The 26,310-nt window shown below is 47.2% G+C and overlaps 1 protein-coding gene across 5 annotated transcripts in view; it reads right to left on the reverse strand.

Annotated features, from left to right (window-relative positions):
* Positions 1–21,459, reverse strand: part of VWA1 (von Willebrand factor A domain containing 1) — a 34,410-nt gene extending 12,951 nt beyond the window's left edge. Inside the window, exons 1-3 of one of the 5 annotated variants that reach the window (XM_030019013.2) lie at positions 21,133–21,459; positions 8,129–8,361; positions 7,339–7,459 (exon numbers count right to left, since the gene is read on the reverse strand). In XM_030019013.2, coding sequence (XP_029874873.1) covers positions 7,339–7,459; positions 8,129–8,257 — 250 coding nt within the window. In that variant the 5' untranslated portion in view covers positions 8,258–8,361; positions 21,133–21,459. Of the gene's footprint in view, positions 1–7,338; positions 7,460–7,548; positions 7,930–8,128; positions 8,362–21,132 lie in introns of those variants that run through there. The other 4 variants (XM_041124161.1, XM_030019014.2, XM_030019015.2 and 1 more) reach the window with 4 other exon arrangements.
* Positions 21,460–26,310: the final 4,851 nt, after the last annotated feature.

A 26,310-nucleotide genomic window follows, 5' to 3' on the forward strand; every position in this document is an offset into this window, starting at 1 on the left:
ACATACTTCGGTCAGCTGAGACAGACAACAGAGACTCACAGTAGAGTCAGCACATCTCAGCCCTGCTGTGTGCAGCTTGCCCTCTGGCTCTTGGCAAAGGCCAATGCTACAGACAAGTCTGGCCTTTTGGAGCTCGCTTCTTTTACATGTTCTGCACCTCACCTAGATCAATCACCGTTCGACAGAGGTGAGGCTGAAGATGCATCTCATCTAGCTGCTGTGGTGAGCTCTCCAGGAGCGGGGAGAGGAGCTTCTCCTGCCTGCACTGACTGCCTGGTCTCCAGGCTTTGTTGCCAGGTTTGTTTTAAAGTCATGTTTTACACATTTGCAAAGATAAAGACAGTGAGGAAGAGCAATACTTACTTTTTTTCCTTCTTTCCATTCACACGCATGATCCCTACTATTCAAGGAGTTACTTGGATGGCCAGAACAAGAGCCCGTGTCTCTCAGAGGAAAAAGGCCAGTCATGGGAGAGGAGAGGCAGGCCAAAAGACTGAAAAACTAGGATGAAATATGCCTGAATTCAGCCTAGTGTCTGACTCCTGAGAAAAAACAGCTCCTCAAGGAATGAGGGCAGGATGAATGCCTGATACTCCTCTGGTCCAAGTTCAGTCAAGATGCATAACTTGGTGGGAGCAGAAAACAGCACTGCAGCAGTGAAGGGAAGTAATTTCCCAGGACTTTAATCTCACCTCCTCATTCTTAGGTCCTGCACAAGGATGGGGGCTGGAACAGAGCAGGGAGCCAACACAGGCGAGGTAGAACAGATGCCCCAGACCTGACACTGCAGGAGCAGTGGGAGCTCTGGCTCCTGAGCACACCTAGCACTTGCACACTACGCTCAGGCAGGATCTGCAAGCACTGCACAGACTTAGGAAACCTCATGACAGTCTTTCCAGGCACATGTTATTAACCCATTACAGATAAACAGAAAGGCCAGGGCAGTGGAACAAGGCAGGAGCTCAGGCACAGGAATCAGGGTAGAGCTAAAAGTACAAACCGCAAGTCCTGGATCCTGCTCTCACTGCTGCAGAAAAAAATGCCTCTGAGCTACATCAGCTTGCACTGACACCTCTTATTACACAACACCAGGCTGATCTTGAATACTTTCTGCTCCAGGCTGGAGGTGGATGTGTTCCAGAAGCTGGGAACATTCCTCACCAGCCTGAGCCAGCAGGTCAGTCATGCCTCGTGCCAGGGAGTAGCCTCTGCCATCCAGAGCTGCTGCCCTGGGCTGACAAGCAACAGTCCCAGAGAAAGAAGCAAACTGCTGATCGCAAGACTGAGAGCAACTGCCCGAGGTCAGGAGCAACTTTTGGGCCTAAAACAATTTCCAGGTTTATCCCATCTTATGACAATGGCAGTGCCTGGAAGAAAAATGAGCTGTATTTGGAAAAGAATGAAATGATAAAGAAACTTGATGAGGAAAACTGCTCGCTCTGCTCTCCCAAGAGAGCAGGCTGATTCTCAGAACTGGCTGCCTCTCTGTTCAAAGGCTACGGTCTGCACAAGACTGGCAGAAAACTCCCTGATTTATACCACTGCTGGCAGGTAAGTCTGGAGTGGAGGGACTCCTCCCTAGATCACTTTTTAAAAGCTAGGCTAATACTATGGTTTTGTGCTCTTCTGAATACATATTGACCTCCCTTCCCAGATAGTCTTAGGAACAGCACCTCAAAGGGGCTCTGGGACAAGATGTCTGGGAAAGGGCTGCACAGACACATTTGTGCAGAAGAATGTAATATGTCAGGAAGAACATGCTTCTGAGGGTGTGGCCTGGAGTCCCACTCCATTTGACTCATTTTCTTACGATTTCAATTAAACTCCTGTGTGGGAAGCACAAACACATAGTGGACTCCTTCTACCACTCTTAGAGCTTGGGAGATTTGCAATAGCTGGAATATCAATAATGAATTTGGACTTCTTTTAACCACCCCCCTGCTTTTTGACAGCTTTTGAGGTGCAAGAGGGGAGAAAAAGCCTCAGACCAGAGATTCCTGCCTGCACGTTTGGGCTTCTCTATCAGTGAAGGGATCAGGAATGTGGGGTGGCCAAACAATGTGGGCTCTGGAGCACAGATGGACTTGGTGCAGCACACAGTGGTTGAGTGCTGGAGCCACGTGTGGGAGCCAAAACCACAAGGCAGTAGACAGCTGAATGGAAAGGCTCCTGTAAAATTAATTGCTCCAAGGAGACGACTCATGCAAACAGTTCTCCCCCTGCAGAAAGCCATGTCAAGGCAGGCCCAGAGATAGCAATGAGCCTGGCAGAGATGAGAAGGGGGTTGCTAAGCCCCCACTGGGGCACTACTCCAAGAGGCAGATAGGAGATGGCAAAATCAAGAGGAGGGAAAGGACTAGGGCAGGAGAACAGAGAATAGGTGCGAGGTGTCTATTACACATCCTGCCAGTGAAACCTAATAACCTGAGCACAGAAAAGATCACGAACCAGCAAAAGCACAGCCATTCAGGGTACAACACAAGGGGCTCAAGGGGGAAAACAGAAAGCGGAGAAGTGGTTCAGGCTTGAGCCACAGGGGAGCTGATCATCTTTGCCCAGTCTTCATTTGGACAGTCTTTACCCTGCTATTTATTTCCCTCACTGGATACCATTCAGATCCCTGCCTGTGCAACTGGGTCTGTCCATTGGCAGAAGCGTTCATGTCTGTGTGCTCAGGAGCGTCAGGGGGAGGTACAGTGGAGAAAGGGCCAGCTGTGCTGGGAATGCCCACAGGATGGGGGACAGAAGTGACATATGTGAGTCAGGACCACACTTATTGCGTGTGTTACAGTATAGGTGTGCACTGGAAGAAAGCCAGAGTGCTTGCACGCATGGTCTGTAAACATGTGAATAAACATGCTGACTGCAAGGCACTGTGCTGCTCCAGAGACTGAGGCAGCACAGGAACCACTCTGCTGTAGTAGGTGCTGGCTGAGGTAGCAGGGGCATACCAGATCTCCTGAAACAACAGGAGAAATCAGATGGAGCCTTCAGAAATGGAGCCTTCAGAAAAGTTACTTGGATGTGACTAAGCAAGAGATGCTAGGAGGAGGCAGGAGTGGGACCTGCAATCTACATGGATTACAGCCAGTTCTGCGTGACCCAGCACAACTCAGCCCTGTGGTGCAGACACACACACCCAGCAACTTGGCATTCAGAGCTGAGCAGAAAATAAAAGTGAAGTCCAGTAAGCTTTCCTGCTTGCCCAGAGCAACATGCAACTTCATCACCACATCACACAGTAGAGCTGAACCTGTGACCTACAAGTCCCTGCCTGGGTCCCTACTGGTTCCTAGAGCTCCCTACCTCCTAACGGCATTCCAGCAGGGCAGAGCAACAAGGGCTTTGTTTAGAGCTTCTGGCTGCATGAAGCAAGTCAAACACAAATAGCCACAGCTTTGTGCTTTCCTCTCCACTGGAAGAAGTACAAGCCACTTACTTGGCTGGCAAGCCATAGTGAGAGATCGTGGCAACAGGACTGCCACCTCCCAGGAGGAAAAAATTGTTTCTCCCCTCTGCTCCTCACCAGTATGAGGAACATCACTCATTTCCCAAGTGTTGCAACAAACAGCTATGAAAGCTTCTGACCCTGGCAGGGCAGGGATCAATGGCCAAAGGACATTGCCCACAAGTGGGAAACAAAGTCACATGCACTAGCACTCTGGGAAGAAAATTCAGAATTTATCATGAGGGAGCAGATGCAAGCAAAATCCCACTAGCGTCAGAACTACCTGCATGGGGGAACACACGGGTGAAAACCAGCATGGAACACCAGCTCAAAAGAGAAGAACATCAAAGGAGAGTCAAGAGCCCTGCCCCTGTCAAATTGCAGTGTTGACTGTACCCCGCAGTTCTGGGGCACCAAGACAGCTGGGCACAATGTTAACATCTTTCAAACACTGGTTTGACCCACCATATGTTGCTGGAAATAGCTGTGTTAGTTAGGAGGCTCTGCAGGAAGAGCTACAGCTTGACACCACAATGTTCTGCCTGGAGGGTAGAAAGCATTGGGTAACAGCAATTGGTTAACAACTGGTTAACAACTGGTTAACAAAAGCAACAGTTACACTGGTGGGCAGGTATATCTTTTGGAGCTAAATGGATTGTCTGTGGGTGGAGCAGAAGGCTAATTCTTCATACAGGCAAATACCATAAGAGTTACCTCTAACACTCAGCCCTGCATAAGATGGAAACAAATTCCTCCCGTTTAGATTTTGTCAGCAGAAAGGATCCTTTGTCTAGATTTTTTTTTTTTAATGGATCTCACTACATCAGGAGTGTGGCAGCACTTATAATGTGACTGGACACTCCATCGTCCTTCCCTTCAGGTTTAGGTTTTCAATTCCCCCATCCTTCTTCCTGTTCTTTGTCCTTCATCCAGTATAAACATGCCATCCGTGCCAGAGGTGGGGCTGTGGAGATTTGTTACCAGAAAATCCCTGCGTTACGCAAGCGGCTGCTGTTTTCAAGCAGTTTCCTTGCTTTATAGCAAAAGAAGATCGGCTGTTTGGCAAGATGCCAGATGAAGATTTCTCACTTTCAGTGGGATTCTGAGAGAAGGGGCATCCATTAGCACTTCCCTGTCTCCTGAACTGTCAGGCCTTTGCTTCTGAAGAGCTGAGGAATAACTCTGCAGACCTCGTATCATTGCTGCTTCTGTGCTCTACTTAAGTCTAGGAAACAACAGAGAACACATGGCAGTATCCCGTTATCACCTTCTAGCTGATACGTGGTCAGTAGTCGCAGATCAGTCATGCAAAGAAGTGTTTTGAAAGGATCGATATGGAGCAAAATGTCACCACGGAGTCACAGTGCTGCCTATATGAACACTTGGCTTTTCCTGGAGAAAACCAGCTGGTCAGACTTCCCTGTCTTTCACTGAGCTGCTGACAGGAGACATCCGCTTCATGAGTTCCCTGCACTCTCAGGGGGGACCTGAACACATACCACATGCCTGATTTATATGGGACTTGGAACTTGTAGAGCATAAAGGATCTAACAGCCAAAAAAGATCATGTCCTGATCCGGTTAACTATGTTTGAAATTCCATGTTTGTCTTCCCTTCTTATTGTTTGGCCATGCAAGGAAAAAAGTTCTATGAGTGGAGCCAGGTTTGGAGGCTGAAGAACACAGCCTGTGCTTCCCTGTGGCCCCCTGGGATCACAGTGAGAGGCAGGAGGAGAAAGGCACTGCCTCTCCCAGAAAGAGAGAGGTATCCCACCATGCCAGCCAGGAGGTGTTTTACACTTAAAACTGTGTCAGAGAGAGGCCTGTGCCATGGGAGACGCCTAGATCACCTGCCTATTTAAAGAGCTGAGCCCCACCAAGCAAAATATACTTGTGTGACAAAGCCCAAATTGCCTATGCAGGTTCCAGCTCGTCCATGCCACAGATTACAGGCTGTAGGCTGAGAAATGGCCCTTCAGACAAATTCCTCTGGCACAAGGAAGCTGGGTTGCCATCTCTCATGATCTTTTCAGGAGTTTCATTATCTCTGCTGTTTTATTTAGAGCCTCGAGAGTCGTGGAATCATGGAATTATGCCAGGTACTGAGCTGTGCTTCAGAGATCAGGAAGTGCAGGGCTCTCTACAAAGTCCGTACGGATGGGCCATATCTTTATTTTTCACTTGCTGCACCCACAGGGACAGCAACATCCCCATCATTTGCTGCTGATGCTAGTCCAGAGTACTCAGGTAATGACAACCCAAGTTTCATTTATCAAAGCCCAAACTATCAAATGGTCGTACTTTACACTGATGCAACAGAGATCTGAATCTGGACCCAAAGAAGAAAGCGGTGGAACCGGTCATGCGATGCTCTGCCTTGACTTTGTGCCTCGGTGAGCTAAGTCCGTAGCAATTGCCCTGAAAAAGCTAATCATTCCTGAGCGTGTAGAAGCACCACTGGCCACCCAGTAGCTTCCTCACCTTGTCCACTGCAGCTGAGAACAAAGCCACAATCACTCACATACAGTCAAGTGTCTAGGAAACAGAGTTATGAACATGAATCCCTACTTCTCAAACAGTTCCTCTCATTGTGTGATCATGGCATACCACCATAGCACCTCCAGCCCATGCCCAGGAGCCCTGCCAGACTGGCTGTTTGCTCAAGGTTGCTTTAGGGAGCACCCGGGAGAAGCCTAGGAGACCCCCACATCAAAGCTGCTGAGGAACGGGCACCTTGCCGACCAGCAGGTTCATTTCCTCTAAGGGTGCAGCGTGCAAGCCAAAGTCAGCACGTCAATAACATGACGCGCACAGCTTTGCCTCCGGAGCAAGGTGTAATCCTTCTGGAAAGCCATGCCTTGCTTTTTCACATACTCTGAAGGGTCTGAACATTGTTTTTAGCCTGGGCTGGGGAACTGCCACATAGACTCCCATGGCAGCAGAAATGCATGACAATAGGAATAACTGCTGCCTGTGTGGACATGGAGCGTTGTGACAACGCCAGAGGCAGCAGTACCGTTCCTGAACCAGCCTGTGTCACCGAGGGACACAATCCAGTATCCTGTAAGGGGATCTGAGCAACAGACCCAGTCTGCTCTGTGTACCAGAAGCAGAATCAGACCCCAGCGGTCTGGGCTGCTGTCTGAGTCTGAGGACCTCCTGTCCAGATAGACAAGAGGTTCACTTCTCCTTTCACGCTGGATTACGTTTGCCAGGTGCAGTGAAAACCAGATGCAGCCAGCAGTAGCCCTGCAGTCAAAGAACAGAACCTTTTTCTACTTGTGAGCCCAAGGCAGAACAAAAGCAGTTGCATCAGCATAGTCATCACTATGTGGGCTAAGTCTTCTGCCCAGCACTACAGTGCAGGAACCAAAAATGAGACATTCATGTCCTCTGCGTCCCTTTCCCTGCTGTCAGTTCTGCGAGACAGACCCATAATCATTTTCCCTGAACAGTATCCAAGAGAAAGCATTTTAAAGAGGAAATAAAATGATTGAATTACAGAGATTAGCAAGAGACCAGCAAGACAGGTATAGTATCAAACACTGGTTTTACTTCTCTTAATTGATGTGCCTCAGTACATAGGTAACAGTGAGGAGTCAGGACTTTTTCCATATGATTGCACTAAACTCTGCAAGTTTCTGAAACGGTTTCCTTTCCAATACTGGAAACAAGATAAAATTTCTTTCTGATACGGCAATTTTAGAAAGGTTTTTTTGTTTTGTTTTGTCCTTATGCCAGCAAAGTAACATACAAGCATAACTATGCAGCTACAGCAGCAATATAACTTCAGCTTTTATTCTGAAAAGGTTTTATGAGAAGCTCTAAGGACGAGGAGGTATTAAATGGGGGAAAGTAGTAACGGAACGCCTTGCCTTTTCAGGTACTCACCTCTCTCAGGTGTGTTCTGTCCCGCAGCAAACTGCAGCCAGAGACCAAGAGAAAGCACTGCCTTGGCCAACATAGCAAAGTCTGGTCCTGGGCACACTACCTTAAATCCAAAAGCTCGGCTCTGTGAAGGCAGATGAAAGGCTTAAGATCAGTCATATTACATGCAAGGATCCACCAGATCCCAGGGTATCACTTCTATGCTGCTCATGCCTTGAGATCCGACTGCTTCTTTATGTGTGTTTTGCTGGGCTGTGGTGTAAGCTCTGGCTCCTGTAGGCAATTTTCCTCCCCCCCCCCTTCTTCCTTTTAAAGTCATAAATCCATCTTGACAGGAATAGCTGGAGGAGAGGCACAAACAGCACCCCTGCTGCTGTTCCTCTCCCGAGTTAAACTTGCCCCAGGAGTGTGGATTCAATTGCAGGCAGTCTGCATGCAGCTGGGCTCGTTTGAAAAATATATCCCTATAGATAAAACTTTGGCCCTGCAAGACTCTGGCAGCAGTCCAGCTAGGAGGGGGGAAAAAAAAAAGAAAAAAAAAAAAGCTCAGAGAAATCCAAAGCTGCTCTGCTCTGGAATGAACTAGAAGAAGGAAAAACACGTATATAGAGGAAAGAAAAAGTAGAAAGGCTGGGGAGCGTGCCCTGCCCTGGGAATATTGGCTAATCTTCTGGGAGGAGGCAGGCTGAGCATTCCCCCAGGTCCTAGCGCTACCCAGCGTGGGTCCCGTCCCCTGTGCTGCCCCACGGCCCGGGGCCAAACACGAGAGGTACAAACAAATGCCATGCCTTACTCCTTTACCCTGGAGAAGAGCCGGTGCAGAAGCCACCACGAAACGCAGAGCCTGCAGGAAGCGACGACTGCCGAAGTGGGGAGCGTCAGCCGTGGAGAAAAGGGCAAGAAGCGAGATTCTCTGGTGCATCAGCCTGTGACGTGCCCACTGGTTATCTCCCTTCAGCGTGACGTTTTACATTTTCAAGTCTGTGACTTCCCAGTCAAAGGGGACTCACATGCCTAAAGATAAACCTGTGACAAATATCTTACTGGATGGAGGGGCCGAAGGGTTTGGCGGAGAGCATATACCAAAGACCCACATCCAGCCTTCACTGGTATGCAGCCTCTCTATTTCCCCTGTGTGCAGGAGACTTTTGCCAGAACAAAAACCAGACCAAACATAGTTTCCCTTCTCAGGGCTCTCCTGCTGCCCGTGTGTCTGCTTTTGGCTCCTACCCATCAGGTAGAGGTGACTATAGCCCCTTTCCCTTTTTTCACTTTAGGTTTTAACATGTGCTACTTCTGGACAGATCCAAGACATTACTAGTAGAGAAAAGCTGGAAAGTTACACCCAATTATGAAGAGGCCGATCATCATCTCCCTTAACATGGGGAGTGACCAACAAGACAAGCTAAAAAGTAGTAAAGGACAAATGTTTAGAAGCCTGTGGGATTTCTGAAACTGGTGAGCAATATTTCCTCCAATTTGATTTTCTCTCTCCTGGGAACTGTAAAAAAAGCGAACAGGAGTTAGCAGCCAAGGAGCAGTGCAGGGTGGAAAAAGAGTTGTATCCAAGCCCATCAACCAAATGGAAAGTCAGAACAGGCTCAAGAAATCAGATCTAATTGAGAAACCATGGATTCAGTCAGCTAGTTAAACTTCCTGGGCACTTGTTTGTGTTTCCCATCCCAGTTTGGTACCCAGCTGCATCACAAAGGAGCTTTGCAATATCAGGTAGTGTGAATACCTCAATCCCATGTAGCATAATCCTGTATGAGTAACAGCCTCACCCAGTGATTCATGCAGGCTGGAATAATCATTACCCAGGTACTCAAAAGAATTAGATACCCCTGCTCTCATTCCAAGAGCATGTGATTTGTGAGATCCCCTCAGAGATGGCATCTGGATCCTGGTGCAATAGCTACGGTGACCAAATACTGTTGCTAGCTGGTGTCCCTGACACACAGAGAAGAGTTTCTTAATGTTACAGCCCACGGAAATCAGTCTGGATATGCTGAGTTATGTCCGACCATAGGCAAAGCGGGCTTGATCACTGCCTTTTGAAATCAAGAGCAGACTTTTTCCTCTGAAGCAGTGGGGTTTGGGCCTGCCCCTGTCAGGGTTGTGCTTATTTACCAGCACTCATAGTGAAGTCGGTAGGAAGTGCAGGTACGCTAGCAGTGAAGCTGTCAGTCTGTAGTCTCATTTGGCAAGCAAGTTTCCAGGGGAAAAATTACACAGCAAAGCAAATCACACCATGGTCTAAGTCACCAATCTGAGCAAATTCTTCGATTCTCGTTGCACAGATCCACATTCAATTCAGTTGCTGGTGTATTGACCGTGATGGCAGCCAAGAAGGCAACAGGCTTTCAAAACCACTGTTGAGTGAAGTACTTATTCACCAGCAGAGAACAAGGATACGACTGAACATGTCCTACTTTCTATTCTTACACTGGTTGTATTCTGGAGCTGGGATGTGGAAGGGATGGGCTGGAGGAAGCAAGTGTTGCCCCATTGCAAACCATCTACTTCTCATCAACTAACCCAGATACCCACCTGCTCCTGTCCTATCCTTCTTCTGCCCCATTGCCCAATGACCTGTTCAGGGAAAACGATTGCAAAGACAGTGGGCTAGAAATGCTATGGGTCTGGTTCCCAGGGCTCATAGATGCGTGTTCAGAGCCCCTGGATTAGAGCTGGTGCGTGTATGGAGATGATTTCCTTCTATTACTCACTTCCCATGGAAGTCTTTCCACGGAAGCATTGCTCATCTTAGATTAATTCCCTTTTTTGTCAGTTTATCAATGTGAATGCCATTTGGTCTCACACCCTGCAGCCTGGAGAGATTTCAGCCTTTATCTCCCTGCAAGTCCTGCTGGGATATGTGGAAGCAGGAAAAAACAGCCTGGAAAATAATTAGATCTTACACAATTTTGTTTTATTTTTAAACTTTACTGTAACTGACAGATCCTGTTTCCAGTAAGACTGGTGCATGTGCATGCTGATTCTTTCTCCTAGTTGCATCCTGCACTCTGAAGCCAGCAGTATCCCTCCAGACTTGCTCCCATTTAAACGTGATCAGAATCTGACTGCAGATCTCAGCTTAGGCTCAGCTCCCTATCACTGCTAAGCTTATGTTCTGCACCTGTCATTGACTTGACCGCAATTCACTCAGGATGATCATCTTCTTACCATGCCATGTTATGGAACAGCTCAGGAGCAATTAATGATTGTAAAAAGAAAAAACAAAAAAACCCAAATGAAAACCACCAACAACCAATCTAGCGTATTTTGATTGTGATATTACTGAGACTCAGACATGTACATGCATATATTGTAAAGCACAAACCATCAGTACTGCGCTACGCTTCAGCGTTTTGCACGTGGGAAGGCTTTGATGGCATGCTGCAGCTGCCGTGACATTCTGGGGATGTAAACAACGCTCAATTTCTGAAAAGATGCGATACCCTTTCTGAGACAAATTACCACGGCTGGAACAAACAGGCTTTTGGGAACACAGCCTTTTTTCAGCTCTACATAAAAGTTTTTGTTTGGAAGGGCTATCTATATATGGCAATTTGGAAATTCCCCATTTGGAAAGGAAACAAAGCAGCTCTGCAGCACTGGAAGAATGAGGTGAGTAAAAGCTCCCCCTTGAACTCCAGGGAAGGCTCGTGCAGCCCAGTGCAGGTGGGCAGTTGCCCAAGGTGCCAGTAATCCAACTTGACTGCATGCACCAGGGTCTTGGGCTGGAAGGCAAGACCGCTGCCAGCTCATGCTGAGATATTCAGCTCCATTCTGACACAGAAGATGCAGATAGCAGCTGAATCACCGACAACATTCACGGCTGACTCCGGGTTTTCCTCCGAACACTGACCACGCATGGCTCACCTGACTGCCCCGCTATGTCACAGTTAACTTTTAAAAAAGCTACAGGCTGTGTGGCTGGAGGGCATGAACTTGAACTCCACCGACTCCAGAAATGCCATTCGGACTTACAGCAGAGAGGATCAGGCCCTGTGTTGCCAGTTCTCAGTTAACAGTGTGTCATGCAGTCTCCAGCCTCAAGTCAGCTCTTATTTTTGTTTGACTTGGAAGACAAACTACAAAAATAGACATGTTTACTCCCTGCATTCACCAGTTTTATTTTTCTCAAAAGTTGCTCAGTGACTAGGAATGACTCCGCAGTGAAGTAAAGGCTAGCTTATAGATGATCTCTTTCATCCCAAAGCATCCTAAAAAGTCACCCAGCACAAAAATACAGCCACTTCTGGGGTGAAGTGCAGTAGCTTTTCAACTACTTGCAGCAGTATTAAACTAAAGCTTAGGATACATAAAAACATTTGCAGGACAGATCTACTCTGGAAGAATGCAACCGCCCAAATTAGAGTAGTATCAGTATACTGGGAAAGGCTGCCTCTCATCCTAATATTGAAGAACTAGCTTCAGAGTTACCAGGACCCTCTTAAAAATAGCCTGGTAACATCCAGCAATAAGAAAATACTCCTCCAGAAGCAGTGCCATGGATGGGCACTCTTCCTATTTCCCTTCCAGCATGGTGCTATGCCAGGACACAGCATCCTAGTTTTCTCTCGCATACATTTGCAGCAGCCTATTTCAAAATGAAAGAATTTATGGAAATAACACACAGGTAGACACAAGCGTGTCAGATGTCTAATGCACAGAGAGGGATGAGGTTATCTAAGCAATTGCTTGCTCATGCTAGAGGCTTCAGTTCCCTCTGGCTCCCAGGCAGCATATAATTTGCTCCTCAGGTTTTATGAAATTTTATGAAATGTGTGCTTGGATGAGCTCTGAAGGAGTCAGCTTGTCACAAAGCATCACCTCTCAGACACCAAAGTGACTTTACAGCCCCCAGGATCCTTCTGAGCTGAGATGGAATGGACCAACAGCCTCAGTTCCTCTCCAATTCCACATCCTAGGCATCTCCTGGTCTCTCAACACAAGTCTGCCTTGAGGAATTCCAGACAGTATCAGCACTAGACAAGGGGCAGTGGAAGCTGGACATCTGCCCAGAAAGGAAGAGAACCTAGTCCTTCGGACAGGCCACGAGACAGCCTTCAGCTCTTTTGAACTCCAGCTTCCCAAAGAAGTTCCTAGAGCAAACCAGCCTCAGCACACGATGCCTCCTTACCTGCCATCTCTTGTGGTTTCAAACCTGCATTGAATCTGTGGGTAACGTTATTGCAGAGAAATAATATCAGAGCAAAAGGAGATGGTAATTAATGCTGTTGCCAATTTATCCTGAGAATTAGCATCAGGTAGATAAACTGAGTGGGGAGGGAGCAGTTTGCCAAGCAGGATGCCAGAGCCAGAGTTAGAATCCGGACAGATCCACGGTATATAGTGTCTCCTCACTGCAGCTTATTAGTGCCAGGTTGCACCAGCTGTGCACTTGACATGTCTCTTGGGACTGAATCCAATTTGTCTGGTCCATTTTTACTTTTCTCGTGCACATTTTCATCTAAGGTTTGGCTCTGCTAATATTCTAGACAACTATAGCTGCCCACTAGGTCTTTGCAATGGCATTTAGAAAGAGCATCACAGAGTGACTGAAAAAGCACACAGTCATTTGAGTCATACCACAGCATTTTGGGAGTGGAGGCACATTTATAAGTGACATGACTTTTCATTTATAAAGGGCCATTTTTTCCACTTTTCAGTGAGATGATGTAGCGGCTGTCAGTGCTGGAAGATGTGAGCAAGCTACTGAAGAATATCTTGACAAAATGAGCATCTTGACTGCAAGCAAGTTTTATAGCTAGGTGGGGGGTGGGGGTTGACCCCAGCCAGCAGCTAAGCATCCACCAGCAGCAAGAAACGCATGGGTCAAAGTAAGAACAGTTTAATGAGTGAAGCAAAGCCACATGTACAAGCAAAGCAAAATAAGGAACTTAGTACTTCCCATCAGCAAACAGATGTTTAGCCACTTCCTGAAGAGCAAGGCCTCAGCACATGGAAAAGTTACTTGGGAAGACAAATGCTATTACCCCAGAAGTCCCCGCTTTTATTGCTTTTATTGCTGAGTGCATCATATCCCTGTTGTCAGTTCAGGCCACCTGTCCCACCTGCATCCCTCCCAACTTCTTGCACACTCCCAGCCTACTCAGTGGAGGGGGTAGTGGGCATAAATGGAAAAAAGAAAGCCTCGACAGTGTGCAAGCACAGCTCAGCAATAGCCAAAACATTGGTGCATTATCAATGCTGTTTAAGTGACAAATCCAAAACACAGCACCATACAGGCTGCTGTGAAGAAAGTTAACTCTGTTCCAGCCAGACCCAATAGACTAGGGCAAATCATGAGACTGCAAAGTGCAATAAAGAGCCTACATAGGATGTTGAAGCAATGGAAAGTGATGCCTTGTGCACCCTTTTCTTCACAGCATCCAGGAGCTGAGGTTGGATTCCAAGGTGTCAGGCAAGAAGAGCAGGACCTGGGATCCTGTGACAGAGAAGTAGTTCAGCAAGAAGACTCTCTTCAAGGCAAGTCCAGCGTCCAGGGGGACTGGGAAAGTGGTGGACTTGACCCTCCTCTGTCCATCCAGTCACCTGTCCAGGACCAGAATGCTGAGTGCTCTAGCTGCCTCGAAAATGGGCTTGTGACAGCATTGGCAAGGCAGTCCCAGAAGGCAGGTCATAAATGCTACATGCGTAGCAAGCACTGTTCCTTTATCACTGTTTTTGTTTGTTGACATTTAGTGGATATGAGCAAGAACCAGAGGGAACAAAGTAGAGTCAACTGGAAGGGAGAGACAGGGCCAGCTTCAGCCGGTAGGACTTGGTGCTGCTGCATTGCTTCAGAGCTGATGCAGAGTTGTGACCCTGCAAACTCCACCACCTGTTGAAATTGCCCCAGCGCAGCTTGTGGAGCAAAGCTGCCGATATCAGGCCAGCTTATCTGCAAGCCAGCTCCCATCACCAGTCCGTAAAATTGTCCCAGGTCTGAGAAAGTGTGCCCTAAGTGAGTAGACCATTCCAAAATTTAGCTGCATCTGATGTAATCCATACATCAGGGCAAAAGATCACATAATTCTACTGTCGGGCATACAGGAACTATGTTTTAATGATATAATGCTCCTATTGTCTTCAGGACAACTGGCCCAGAGCTAAGAGCAGCTGCTGCTTCTTTCACATTTGTAAAGGCATTTACAGTCATTTAAGTAAAAACTGCAGTTATGGACTGGTATGGGGCTTTGCACTGTTATTTTTGAGCCAGCCATAAAAAACAGACTTGACTTTTGTTAAGAACCAATACATACGGTTTCATCATGGGCTGAAAGCAATGATATTAGGAAAAACAGACCTCTGTATGCAGCAGCACTTTGAGTCAGGCATGTTTATGACATAGCCGTGCAGCAGGCTGACTTTCTGAACTGCAGCTGGGCCAGTTTTGTTTACAAGCTCACCAAATTGCATGGAGTTCAACCAGCTTCTTGCTTTCACCTTGCTTCTGGGTTCTAAAGTGTTTTAAATTTGCAGGAACAAATGAAATCATTTGCAGAGTTCCAGGAGCAGGTCAAAGAGCAACCCGATACAGAGGGGAGAAAAGCAGGAGGGCTGGATGCCAGCAACGCAACGCGGAGCTGAAGCACTTGGGCCTGACTAGTCTGCCACAGTCCAGGCTCACTTTCCCATCTGAATTCAGGGTACCTGGGGCCCAGAGATTTCATTTTCTCCTTGCTCCTACCTGGAACTGTTGTAGTTCCTTTGGCTTAGCGTAACTACTCACAGCTAGGGTAGGCTACCCCGCACAGATACGTAGTAGTGAAGGGGTAAAACAGGAGAAACACCAAAAGACAATGTAAGTGGCTCACTGCTCATTCAGAGGCTTCTGGATTTCTCCTTTTGTCAGGTAGGTCAGAAATAGGTAACAGCTCTGGCCTTGTCTCTCCCAGTTACTGCGGAGGCTCCTCTTTTGTGTGCAGCAGGCTGAATTAATAACCGTTGGGTTGTCACAACACATCCTCCACCCCACTGTGCTAGTGGCTGTCCACATGCATCAACCTCCCTGCCAAGGGAGAGCTGACAGACAGAGCTCTTTGCTTCACTGCTTCAGTCCTGTGCTTTCAGCTCAGCCCAGGACTAGGAAGAAGAGCAGGCTAGGGAACGCTAACCCCTCAAATAAATAGGCAGGACACAGGCTCAGCCATCCTTGTGTGTACAAAAGCCGCAGAGTCCCCCAAAATACACACTGTCTGTGCAGTGATCACAAGCCCAGCATTAATACTAGGGGAGGAGGACACAGATGTGCAAAAACAGTTGACTTCTGGAGCCTGAGTCTTTACAAGAACTGGGTTCTCAATCCCTGCTTTGCAACGTTGCCATAATTAAGTGGGTAGAAGTTACAGGTAAAGAGCTAAGTGCCAAGAACTGCAACCATCATAGTCCCTAGCAGAGACTAGGGGCCAAATCTCTTTCCAAGGACTGGAAAACTTGTGTTCTAAGCTTCAGAGCTGCCCAGTCACAGAGGATTTACAGAAGAGTGGCTGATTCAGACCACAGAGATTCCTATATCCTTGCTGAACCAGCTTCTCCATGCAGTTCATAATACTTCCTTGGACTTAGCTGGGCACATGATCTTAATGGCTCTGAAGAGGGGGGAAACCTCTCCCGTTTATCCCTGAGAAACCATGGGCATTTACAAACAAAAAGGGGGCAAACTCCTGGGGGAGAGGTTATTGTGTTTCCTCCCGAGCTGCAGAGTCTGGCAGGAAAGTGCAATGTCATCCTACTATCAGGATGGAGAGCAACAGCCATGCTATAGTTTAACCAGAATATTACTCTGCAGTGGACACCAATCCCACTACAAGCCCAGCTCCAAAGCACTCTTAACACCTGGCTTCAGTAGGGAGGAAAATACTGAAGGGTTTTCCCTGCAAATGCCTTTCATTCCAGGTCTGACATTTCCAGCAAGTGGTCCCTAGAGAATATAGCACCCTTCATGTTAATGTCAAATCTGTTCCCTTCCCAAAGCCAGGCTGCACTGCAGCCCTTTGGTCAAATCCAAAACAGCATCCTTGCCAATGGGACACACTGGACAGGACTGACAAAAGTGCAAACAGGATTTGTGGCTGGTTGTAGAGGACTTACCAGCATACTGGCTCAGACTCCGCTTTGCATGTGGAATCAGAACCTGGGAGTTCTAGCAGAGATTCTCTAAGACTTCAGATTTCTGCTTCATTTTCTTCACAAGACAGGATTTTAGTGCATTTTTCCCAGCTGGACCCAGACTGTAGTCTCACTTTGCTTGCCAGGAACCAGAGTAGCTTTGAAAATTGGACCTACTTCTAAGCAGTAGAAATGAGGTCTGGATGCAGCAGTCAATTTTTAACCAAAGGCTGTTCTTTGGAGTGGATGATTTTCCTTATTGCTTGACTTTTATCCCCTATCTCTATCCTGTTAGGAAAGCCCAGACAATTGGGAAAAGCCAATTTTAAGAAAACCTCCTTAGAACTGGGTTTCCTGAGGAATTTCCAGCTACGCAATAAGCTGCAATTTCCTATTGAACAGCAAGTTCTCAGTCTTGAGAACTCTCAGCCTCTCTCAATAATTGTAATCTCTTAACACGTCAGCCTGCAAGAAAGAAGACAATTTGGAGCAGCCTGCAGGCACACACACGAGAGCAAGACATGGTGGAGAAAACATTCTGCATGAATGCAAAGGAGGCTCATGCATTCAGACAATCTTTCTGGGCTTGCTTGTCTGCAGGGTGTCTAAGGGAGGAGCCAGCAAAAAAACAACAGAGGCAAAGGATATCAGCTTCTCTCCTCCAGGAGGCTGGATTGTCATCTATTTTGTTTATTTCAGCTCCCGTACCCAATTTCTTTGAATTGCACCAGTAATTGTTAAGACAGTTTTACAGCCTAATACCCATTGCAGCTCTGCAGGGTCTGAGAGACTGCTGTGTGTTTTCTGAAGGTCTGAATTAACTCTATCATGACTTATAGCAGCTTACTTGGACAACGGCACTGTTCCATCCATCTCTGGCTCACGTTTCAAGCAGTGGCAAGTAGTGGTTGCATAAGGAGAGGCTACCAGGGCAGTAGCCCACCCCTCACAAGCTCACGCCCTGGTGCTACAACCCATTCAAGGTTGGGAATAGAGCAAAAAAAGCAGCATAGGATAGTTTCTGTTCCTATCAGCAAAGCGGCTGCATTTCAGGTGTGCTCTATTTTTAGAGGCTTGTCTAAATCTTGCCAGGCTCTGCTGAGTTCTTAGCTTTGGAGGGGGAAGCAGACAAAGACATTGATGAATTGGCCTCCGAGCACCCATCAGACCTGCATCCAGTCACAACAGGAAAGGGAAGCAGTACGGGGCTTGTAAGTTCCTATCAGAAGAGGCTGCCTGACCCCACTTCAAGCACAGCTGCGTGAGTGCTGGCCAAGCTATGCTCTCTGCTCACAGCCTGGAATTCAGAAGAGAATGAGGCTGATTTTCCATCAGCCTCAATACCCAGGTGACAGCTCAGCAGGCCTCCTTCTCTGATGAGGGGCAGGAGAGCAGAGCTACCAGTCTTCTTATTTTTACCCTCATGCCAGCAGCCTTTGAGACTAGGGAAGCTTAGTTTCAGAATAAGTGTACTCTGAAAACTGGCATGCTGGGATGGAACAGGTTCAGCACCTACAGCAGAAGAGCACAACTGGACCAGTCTGGCCCAGGGATTTCCAGAGTCCCGCTGTAGAGGTCATTTCTTTGGTCCAGGCTGCCAGAAAGGAACTGACCTTCAGTTTCTGGGTTTAGAACTAGACTGCCACTAAGGTAGGCTTTGCTGAGGGCTCACTTTTCATCTGAAGCTTTTCACCCTCCCTCAGTAATAAGGCAAAAACATCTGAGCAGGAACAAGGCTTCAAGCACAAAAAACAATCACCCTTTTTGTCCAAACCCAGCAAGGCAGCTGGGGAGTGAGTGGGAGGAAAGGGAATAACTCCCTGTGCTGTCTGCAGGGCTCCTCCAGCCCAGCTGACCTTGGCTAGCTCACTCTGTGCTCCTGTAACGCTTGGAAACTTGTCCCCCCATGCTGGTTAGCATCAGACTGGGGATTTTCTCTCCAGCCTCCACGGCAGCCCCTGAAAGCCCTTGGTTTACAACTGTTCTCCTGCCATATGCCCTGCCTCTCCTTTTCACAGGTCATAGCATGGGATGAGCTGTGAGTCAGATCTGAGTTCCTCCTTCAGGGCACTGATTCTTCATTTTCCACATGTTCAGCAAGTTCTAGAGATGTAGATGCCTTGTGGATGCAGGCTTTGGTGCCTAGAAGCCGCAGACAGGATGAGACAATCCACATGCTGCCCCACACAGCAAATGCTGGAGAAAAGTACTACCTTCTGTCACATTAAAGCCAACACCACACCGAGCGAGTGGACATCAGCGCAGTCAAGCATAAAACCACACAACAAGCTACCACCTTCCCCTACCCCATATCACCATCTCCCACAGTCTTTCCACGTGGGAGTCTGGCTTTTCTGGCACAAAAGAGCAGAGCCAGTCGGGCTTCTGGAGCAAAGGAAGACGCTTGCAAGCTCAGGAGGGAAAGCACACAGAGCAGCACACGCTCTGTCCCTGGGCAAGGCTGGCACTCCCCACACAAACCAACACTCAGGAGCTGGCAAGAGTCTCACATGTCCTTTTTTGGCCATCACAGGCTCCATTTGAGGTCAGTCGTTTTATAAATTAAAAGGGTAGAGGAGTGCTGCTGGGATTTCCAAGGACTGCGCAGTAGGCTTCCGTCTGCCGGCTGAACGTAAACTTGCTGCTGAGAGTCAGGGACCAATTTCACCACGGGCCACCTGATGTGGGCAGAAGCCTAACTGCATCTGATGCCGTGTGACAGTCAACATGTGGGTGGCCTACTGGGGACACAAGCCTGTATTATTCAACTTGAACTCATTACTGGAAAGAGCCATACCGAGATCTGAGAGGGTGGGACGAACTTGCTGAAATCTATAAGTAATGAGAGGGGAGGGGAAAAGACATCCTACCAACAGCAAGTTGCTGTTTACAGTTGAAAGAAGGCAGGTGGGGCACGGGGTCCTAGATTAGAAAACCTGTTGCATAAATAAGCCTGAAGGAAGCAAAGGGTTCTGCTGGGAAATGCTACGTCTGACAGCTATCCTTCCCTTATTGCAAGTCCTGCCAGCCTTTTACTCCTCCCACGTCAGACTAGGGAAATAGTTGCAATTCCAGTAGTCCATAAAGAAAGAGGTGACTTGATGCATGCAAAGCAATCAAAACAATTCCCATCTATTTTGGGGATAAGAGACTTTTGTTCTAGAGCTGGGTGCTGTAATGCCTGACCCAATGATGAAAGAACAATGAAAGCAAAAATATTCCCCCGCAAATAAGTGGTACTATTAGACAGAAATATCCTCTCTGCTCTCCACCCTTCCATGGAGGCACAGGCTCCCTCTGCAGAGATGAATTTTTTTCTTCAGTCAGGAAAGAAGAGACAGGTGATGTGAATGCAGAACTCCATCCAGCCATCCACCAATGGAAACATCATACACTTTCTCTCTCTGCAAAAATATTTAACCAAAGCTTCTCTTGTTTAGCAGGCTCTATCCGTAGTTTCACATCTCACACCCAGGCCTGGTCCCTGCTCTTCAGCTTCCCACAGCAAAGATGGTGAGCACAGAAGGCTGCACCACAGGCTTTTCAGGAATACTCTCTCTAAGCCACCAGCCCTGTACATCGGTCTATGCATGCTTAATTTAAGAGCAGAGAATAATTGCCATCATTCACGAGTTTTCTTAGGACTCTGGGAAGCTTGTAAACACTTGGGCATACATTACATAAACACTTGGACATCAAGTGTGCCAGAAGAACTAGAATTGGAATTGCAATCCACGGCAGTGGAGTACTTCACCAAGCTTACTGCTCTCAGTTAGCAATACCAGTAATTTATTTACATTTCCAAAGCTTTTTAGTTTAATTTTTCATATTGGTAGGATTATCCAGCCCTAGTCACACCCCTTACATCTCTAATTAGATCTTGCATATACTCAACTTTAACAGCAAATGACCTAAAGCTCCGCCACTAGATAGCACTGACTATCTCCCATACCTTAAACTGGAACATGGAGAACTAGAAAAACGCTGCAGATATTTCCCACTAGATTAGTCAGTAAATATATGACCAGAGCCACCCCAAAATACCCTGAAATAAATGTACTTATCCTAGGAGTCTCCCTGGGTAAGCTCTGACTCACCCCTTTAGCGTTTTCAACTAAACACACCTTACCTTCTATGCCATCATCTGCTCAAGTTACCTGAGGACTGCCACTGTCAACCTTCTTTACACGGCAGTTCTTACCCACATCTGTTTCAACAGATGCATGAAGTAGCATCAAATAGCACTAAGTAACAAATATATGCTGACATCTGGATCTGTGACTACACTCCTTACTTCCCTACAGGAGAGGAAAGAGAAATCAATCAAGTAAGAAGCATTACTCGGATTGGAAGGGAATTTAAATCCATTGTGGGGTTTCTGAACAGATTAGCCTTGTGGAAGTCTGCCACTGCAGCAAATTCCTAGAGAATGGTCCTAGAAACCACTCAAAATGTGACAGGTCACTGGGAATGCCACTAAACATTCAGAGAAATAGCACATCAGAAACAGCAACACAGAAACAGCTAAACACACGCTAACACCGACCCACATCTCTATAAATGTTTATACTCAAATCCCGGTCTTTACTGAAAATGTGAAAATTTGCAATTCCAGCCATTCCTCCGCTTCCCAGCTGCAGTACTGAACCATGTAAGAAATTAAGTCATACTTACCACTTCCACAGTCATTTTCCAAGAGAAGTGGCCGGGAAGCTTCGTTCAAATTGGGCTGCTCTAAGTGTGGGGTCTGCCCTAATCGCTTGTCCTGCTTGCGTGTCTATCATGCAGAGGAAGTCTGGCAGATCCTGTTTAGCAGCGTTCTCCCACACATGAGGCTTTTTCTGCCTCTGCACCGCTTCCTGGCACCTGTCAAGGATATTGCTGTTCTGGTATTTTCCCCATGAAAGACACTCAGAAGTCAGTTAGAGCTTCTCTTTTCATGTGCTCTTTTTCCTCATCTCTGTCACAAGTTCTTGAGAGGCCATTGCAAGCTTGTCAGGAATGGAGATGGTGCATGAAGCGTGATGGAGAGGTGTCATGGAGGGGTAAAGAAGAAAAACAGATGCAGAATGGAACTGTGAAACTGAAAAAAAGGGCCTTTTGTTTGCAGTCTTCCCCTGAGGCTGTTTATGTTATTGCTCGCATCATTATGCATGTAGGCTACCAAGACCTTCTCTCCTTGCACAGAATTCCCTGCAGATCTCCAAAGCAGCGGTGAAGCTCTGGGAGTTCTTCATTCTTCTCTCCTGGGCCTTCAGACTAGGCTATGGCTGTATGTGAGGAGACACCCTTTGCCCAATTTTCATCAGCCTTTGATAGCTGGAGAACCCAGCAAAACCACAGTCTTTTCACCCCTATATTTTAGACCTCTGACCCTAACTGGAATCAAATATTTTCCAGTATTTTAGATCAAAAAGCAGACACTCAGTTTTAGTGCGGTGATTCCCAGACTCTTTCGTGTTACGGTTGCTCATTAATCAGTGATGACAAGACTTCTCTGTGTTGCAGTTTTGGAAGGAGCATGAAAGTTGGAGACAGAGCCTATGTCATGTAAGCTGCAGTAAGTATCCTAAATCCTTCTGTGGCAGACATAACCGTGTTAAAGAGGATGCCAGCAGGAATGCAAAGACAGATATGTCCTATGGTAGACCATAGCAAGGCACCCTGCATGTGAGGGGTCTCAAGCCCAAAGAGAGATTTTTTCATTTCTGGTTGTGAATGATCTAGACAGTGGGAGGAACTCCAACAGTGACCTCATGAAAATGTCTTGTGCCAGAGAAACACTTGGCCAGGCTTTGGAGAGAATTTTTCTTGTCTCCAGAATGTTCATGGGGTTTTGCTGAACAGCCATATCCAGCAAGATCGACTGTGAGATGGTGCATCTGTTCTGAACAGCCGCTGCCCTGGGTTACAGATAGGTACACAGGAGAACAACCTCTCTTGTCTGTGTGAGCCTCAGGCTGGATTGCTTTCTTATATCCTTCTAGTCTTTCTTAGGACAAGAAAGGGGACTTGCTGGTCCCCAGGTTTTCCTTCTAACCATCGTTAGTAGGAGTCTGCGAGTTACTGTGCAATGGTTCGGAAAGTATCTTTATTGCTCTAGAGAAGCATTTCCTTCTTCTGGAAATGGAGTTGTTCTGTGCATAATAATAGCCACTGAAGTGCCAGCATCCACCCCAGCGTCTTTCCCAATTCACATTCACGATGGCAAGAGAACCTGCTGCTGTAGCACTCGGCATTTTTCACTGATTGCAAAGCACTCAGCAAGCTGCAAAATACTGTGTACTGATTCCAGAGAAGATTGCAGTGTACGGTACCCTTCTGCTACCAACAGCAACAGCCTATAAAGAGAGGCAGCTGGGGGCTCCAGTATTGTTGCCTTGGGATTTGACCTTTATTTAAGCCCACATATCCAATGTATATAATCCCCTTTTTGCATCAAACCCCTGTATTGAAATGCTGGCAGCTATGCTGGGATGAGGGTTAACTTTCCATCACTGACAACCATTACCCAAAGTACCCTTTCTGGTGGAAATGAGGGAATTCTGCTGCTACAACATTTGTACTCCAAGAGATCTCAAACTGTATTTTTCCAGCTTACGTGTAACAAAACCCCCTGTTCTCGATCACTGCTATCTTGATGAGACAACCCTGAAGGTGCATCGCACCCTTTGGCTACATTTGTGTGGCTAAAACGATGGCAAGGAGCAACAAGAAGTTAAACGATCAAGGCAAGTCCCAAAAAGCCCAATGAACAAAAGGCCCTTGATCAGAGAAACCAAGCAGTTGAGGTGAGTTCCACCCACAGTACCTTTGCAAATCCCAAGGAAACCTGATTTGCCAAGTGCTAACAGGAATGGTCTAGCCCACGGAGACAGGCAGGCACAGAGCCATGCCTAGCTACTGAGAACAAACTAGAAAAATAACAAAAGTTATCCACACCCTTATTCAGCTGCATGACATCCTTAATTGCAACAAGACAAAAGCGTTATTCTGTCTTACCCCTGCTCACTCTATTTATGTAGGATATGGAGTATTGCATTTTTAATAAGAAGTAAATCAGAAGGCTGAATGAACTCTTTCCCGGTAACCTGAACTAAAAACCTCTTGTGGTCTGAAGTCTGACTGATTGATTTCCTCTCTATGCTTCTTTTTTTTCCTCCAGATTTCTAAGTATCTGGAGTCCAGTTGTGGCTAGAAAGCAGATGCCAGAATATCACAACCAGAGTGTTTGCCTGGTGCATTTGGCTCAGATGGAGCCAGGAAGCAACAGCGAATTAAATGGGAACTCCATGTCCCGCAGCAGTGTGAAGTGCAGCTGGTGCCTGCAAGAAAAGTGGTCTTTGTAAAAGCATCTGTCCCCAAAAGCTGATACAATTCCACCCTCCCTGTCCATGGGTCAAGACCTCATGAGGGGAAAAGCAGTGTAACAAAGGAAAGCCATCTCCAAGAAGAAAGAAGAGCTATCCAAAAGCAGTTTGCAGAAAACTGGTTGGATCTTTTCTCCCCTTCCCGTGTACTGTTATGGTAAAGCCTGAGTCTTTAGCAGGAAAGCCAGTCCCTGAACGTGCTGCGTGGCTGAGCTCATTTCAAGAGATAAGGATGTTTATTTTCCAGCTGGACTCAGCTAACACTTGTTCCTTTGAAATAGTGAGTGCTGTGTGAGTGGAAGGACTCTGTTTACATCTCAGCAGCAGACATAGCTTTTGCAGATGATTTAGGAAGGCTAAGGGATCCAGGATGGCTGAAAAGGTGGGACTCTCAATGTAAGGGCTGGCAGCCAACATGGGACCACGGTCACCACAGCTAAAATAGAAACCAAAAAGAAACTCTCCCTGCTACCACTGACCTCGAGGACAGGCTGGATCACAGCAGTCTGAGGACTTTCTAAAGCGATTGGTGTGGAGTGGCTGAACTAGGCCCCCATGTTCTTTTCCATGGCAAGCGTTTCTTCATTTTTACCAGCACTCCCTCTAAGCTCAGCCACTGACCAGCTGCAGTGGCCTTGAGGAATTTTCCTCTGGGTGCCCCATGATGCAGGGCTCTTACAATCCTTCGCTCCTCGCATGTGCTGTAAAATACTGTTGCAGACCAAGCACTGTATTTTTTACTGCTAAACAAATGGGTCATATCAAAACCGTATCCAGAAGAGTTAGTCATGCTGCTTAAATACCTCTCCCTCCATGTACATCCCCCCACACAGATCCACACGCAAAAGGAGTGAGATACGCAGCCTCGGAGGAGCCCTGCTTAATGCTCGCGCACGTGGCACCAGATTTCAAGATAGAGACAGTGTCTTTCAAACTGGACAATAACCACTTCTGTAACTCTGCTGATGTCTGTGGGAACAGGTTATGAACAGTCTACACTGGAACACTGGCTCAGCAAGTCTTTCCAAAATGTGCTAAGCAGACCCCCAGCCTCAGCATCACAACCGGTGCTGAAAGAGACTGGATCAGTGAGCAGAAGCTGGTGAAGGAGTCAGGAGGACTTTTCAGGAACAAAGCAGATATTCTTGGCTTTCAGCAACAAGAGGCTTACGTCTGGGAGGAAGTCTGCTCCCCTGGTTTCTATTTTTACTTCTGCTCATCTGTTTAGGGTCTAGGGCTTGGTTTCCTTAGCTCTACACTATGTGCTCGGGAAACAATGAAAGCAGGCGCAAGTGCAACTGGCGGCAACTGAAAGCAGAGGAGCAAACCAGACAGCACCACTGTTTTCCTCACTGGTTTGTTTGGGATTTTTTTTGCCTTGCTTCTTATCTCTCTCTGAGGGTCACGCAAACCATTGAAAACCAGGTCCAGCCCTGCACGTCATGTCTACTTTGTACCTGCTGGAGGATTGCCCACTGAGTCTCACGGGGCAGAAGCATGTCAGCATCTTCTGGTTTGACCCAGCGGTCCTTCCCAGTACGGTTTGCTTGGCCTTTATGATGCTGAGCCCACCAGTTGTGCTGACAGCGGAACAGATTGCTTCATGCGGAGATGTCCTGTCTTACAAAGTAGCCCCAAAGACAGGATGTCAAAACAATCTCCAGCACCTAAGAAGAAGGCTGGGAATGGCTTTTCAGCTCCCTGCTAAATATCCAGTGAGATAACTTGTGCCAGTAGATCTGGTCAAAGCCCCAGGTTTCCAGAGCCTGACGAGTATATGCTGAAACACCACAGGAAAAGAAAAAGGACAACTCTGTTTCCCCTTCCTCCTCGCCAAATGTCTGTCCCAAAAAGTTACCTTCAATGGTATTAAAGGTGGGCCACAACTGGTCTGTGCCTATGGGAAATCCTCAACAGCCTTTAACTGTATTCTGCTCAGTCTCACACCATGGAGATGCCAGGGATTTGCTAAGTGGCTCACTAGCAGCAAGGCTTTCATGAACATCAGATCCCAAGTGCAGATTGCTTTCATAGTGACACCCACTAGAGCCAACTGCACTCCCATGTTTTCTTCTGCAGACAAGGGACTTGGAGCCAGCTCCCTTCACACTCTCGGCCACCTGCCCTTTCAGTTCCCAAGCCGGGCCAGTCGCTTTCTCTTTGCAGTTTTCACTGTGTTATCTAAAACCATCTTCCTTAGGCAGGTTCTCACGCCTTTACACTCACTGGAGAGAGACGAGATAGGTGCAGGGGCTGGGAAGTTGCAATTATCCCCTTGCACTGATCATCACCCTAGCTGCCAGCCTGCACAGATGGGCAGTACAGTCATAAACAATGTAATCGGGATTGCAACATTTCATGAAGGCTTTAACATACTCCAGCAGCCTCCTGCTTGATGCCATGCAGATAAAAAAGTGTTGACAAGAGACTAATTTTAGCACAGTGCTTTATTAACCCTGTTGCCGGAGGGCAGGAGCAGAAC

This window comes from Aquila chrysaetos, chromosome 6 (assembly GCF_900496995.4).
Source record: "Aquila chrysaetos chrysaetos chromosome 6, bAquChr1.4, whole genome shotgun sequence".
NCBI lineage: Eukaryota > Metazoa > Chordata > Aves > Accipitriformes > Accipitridae > Aquila > Aquila chrysaetos.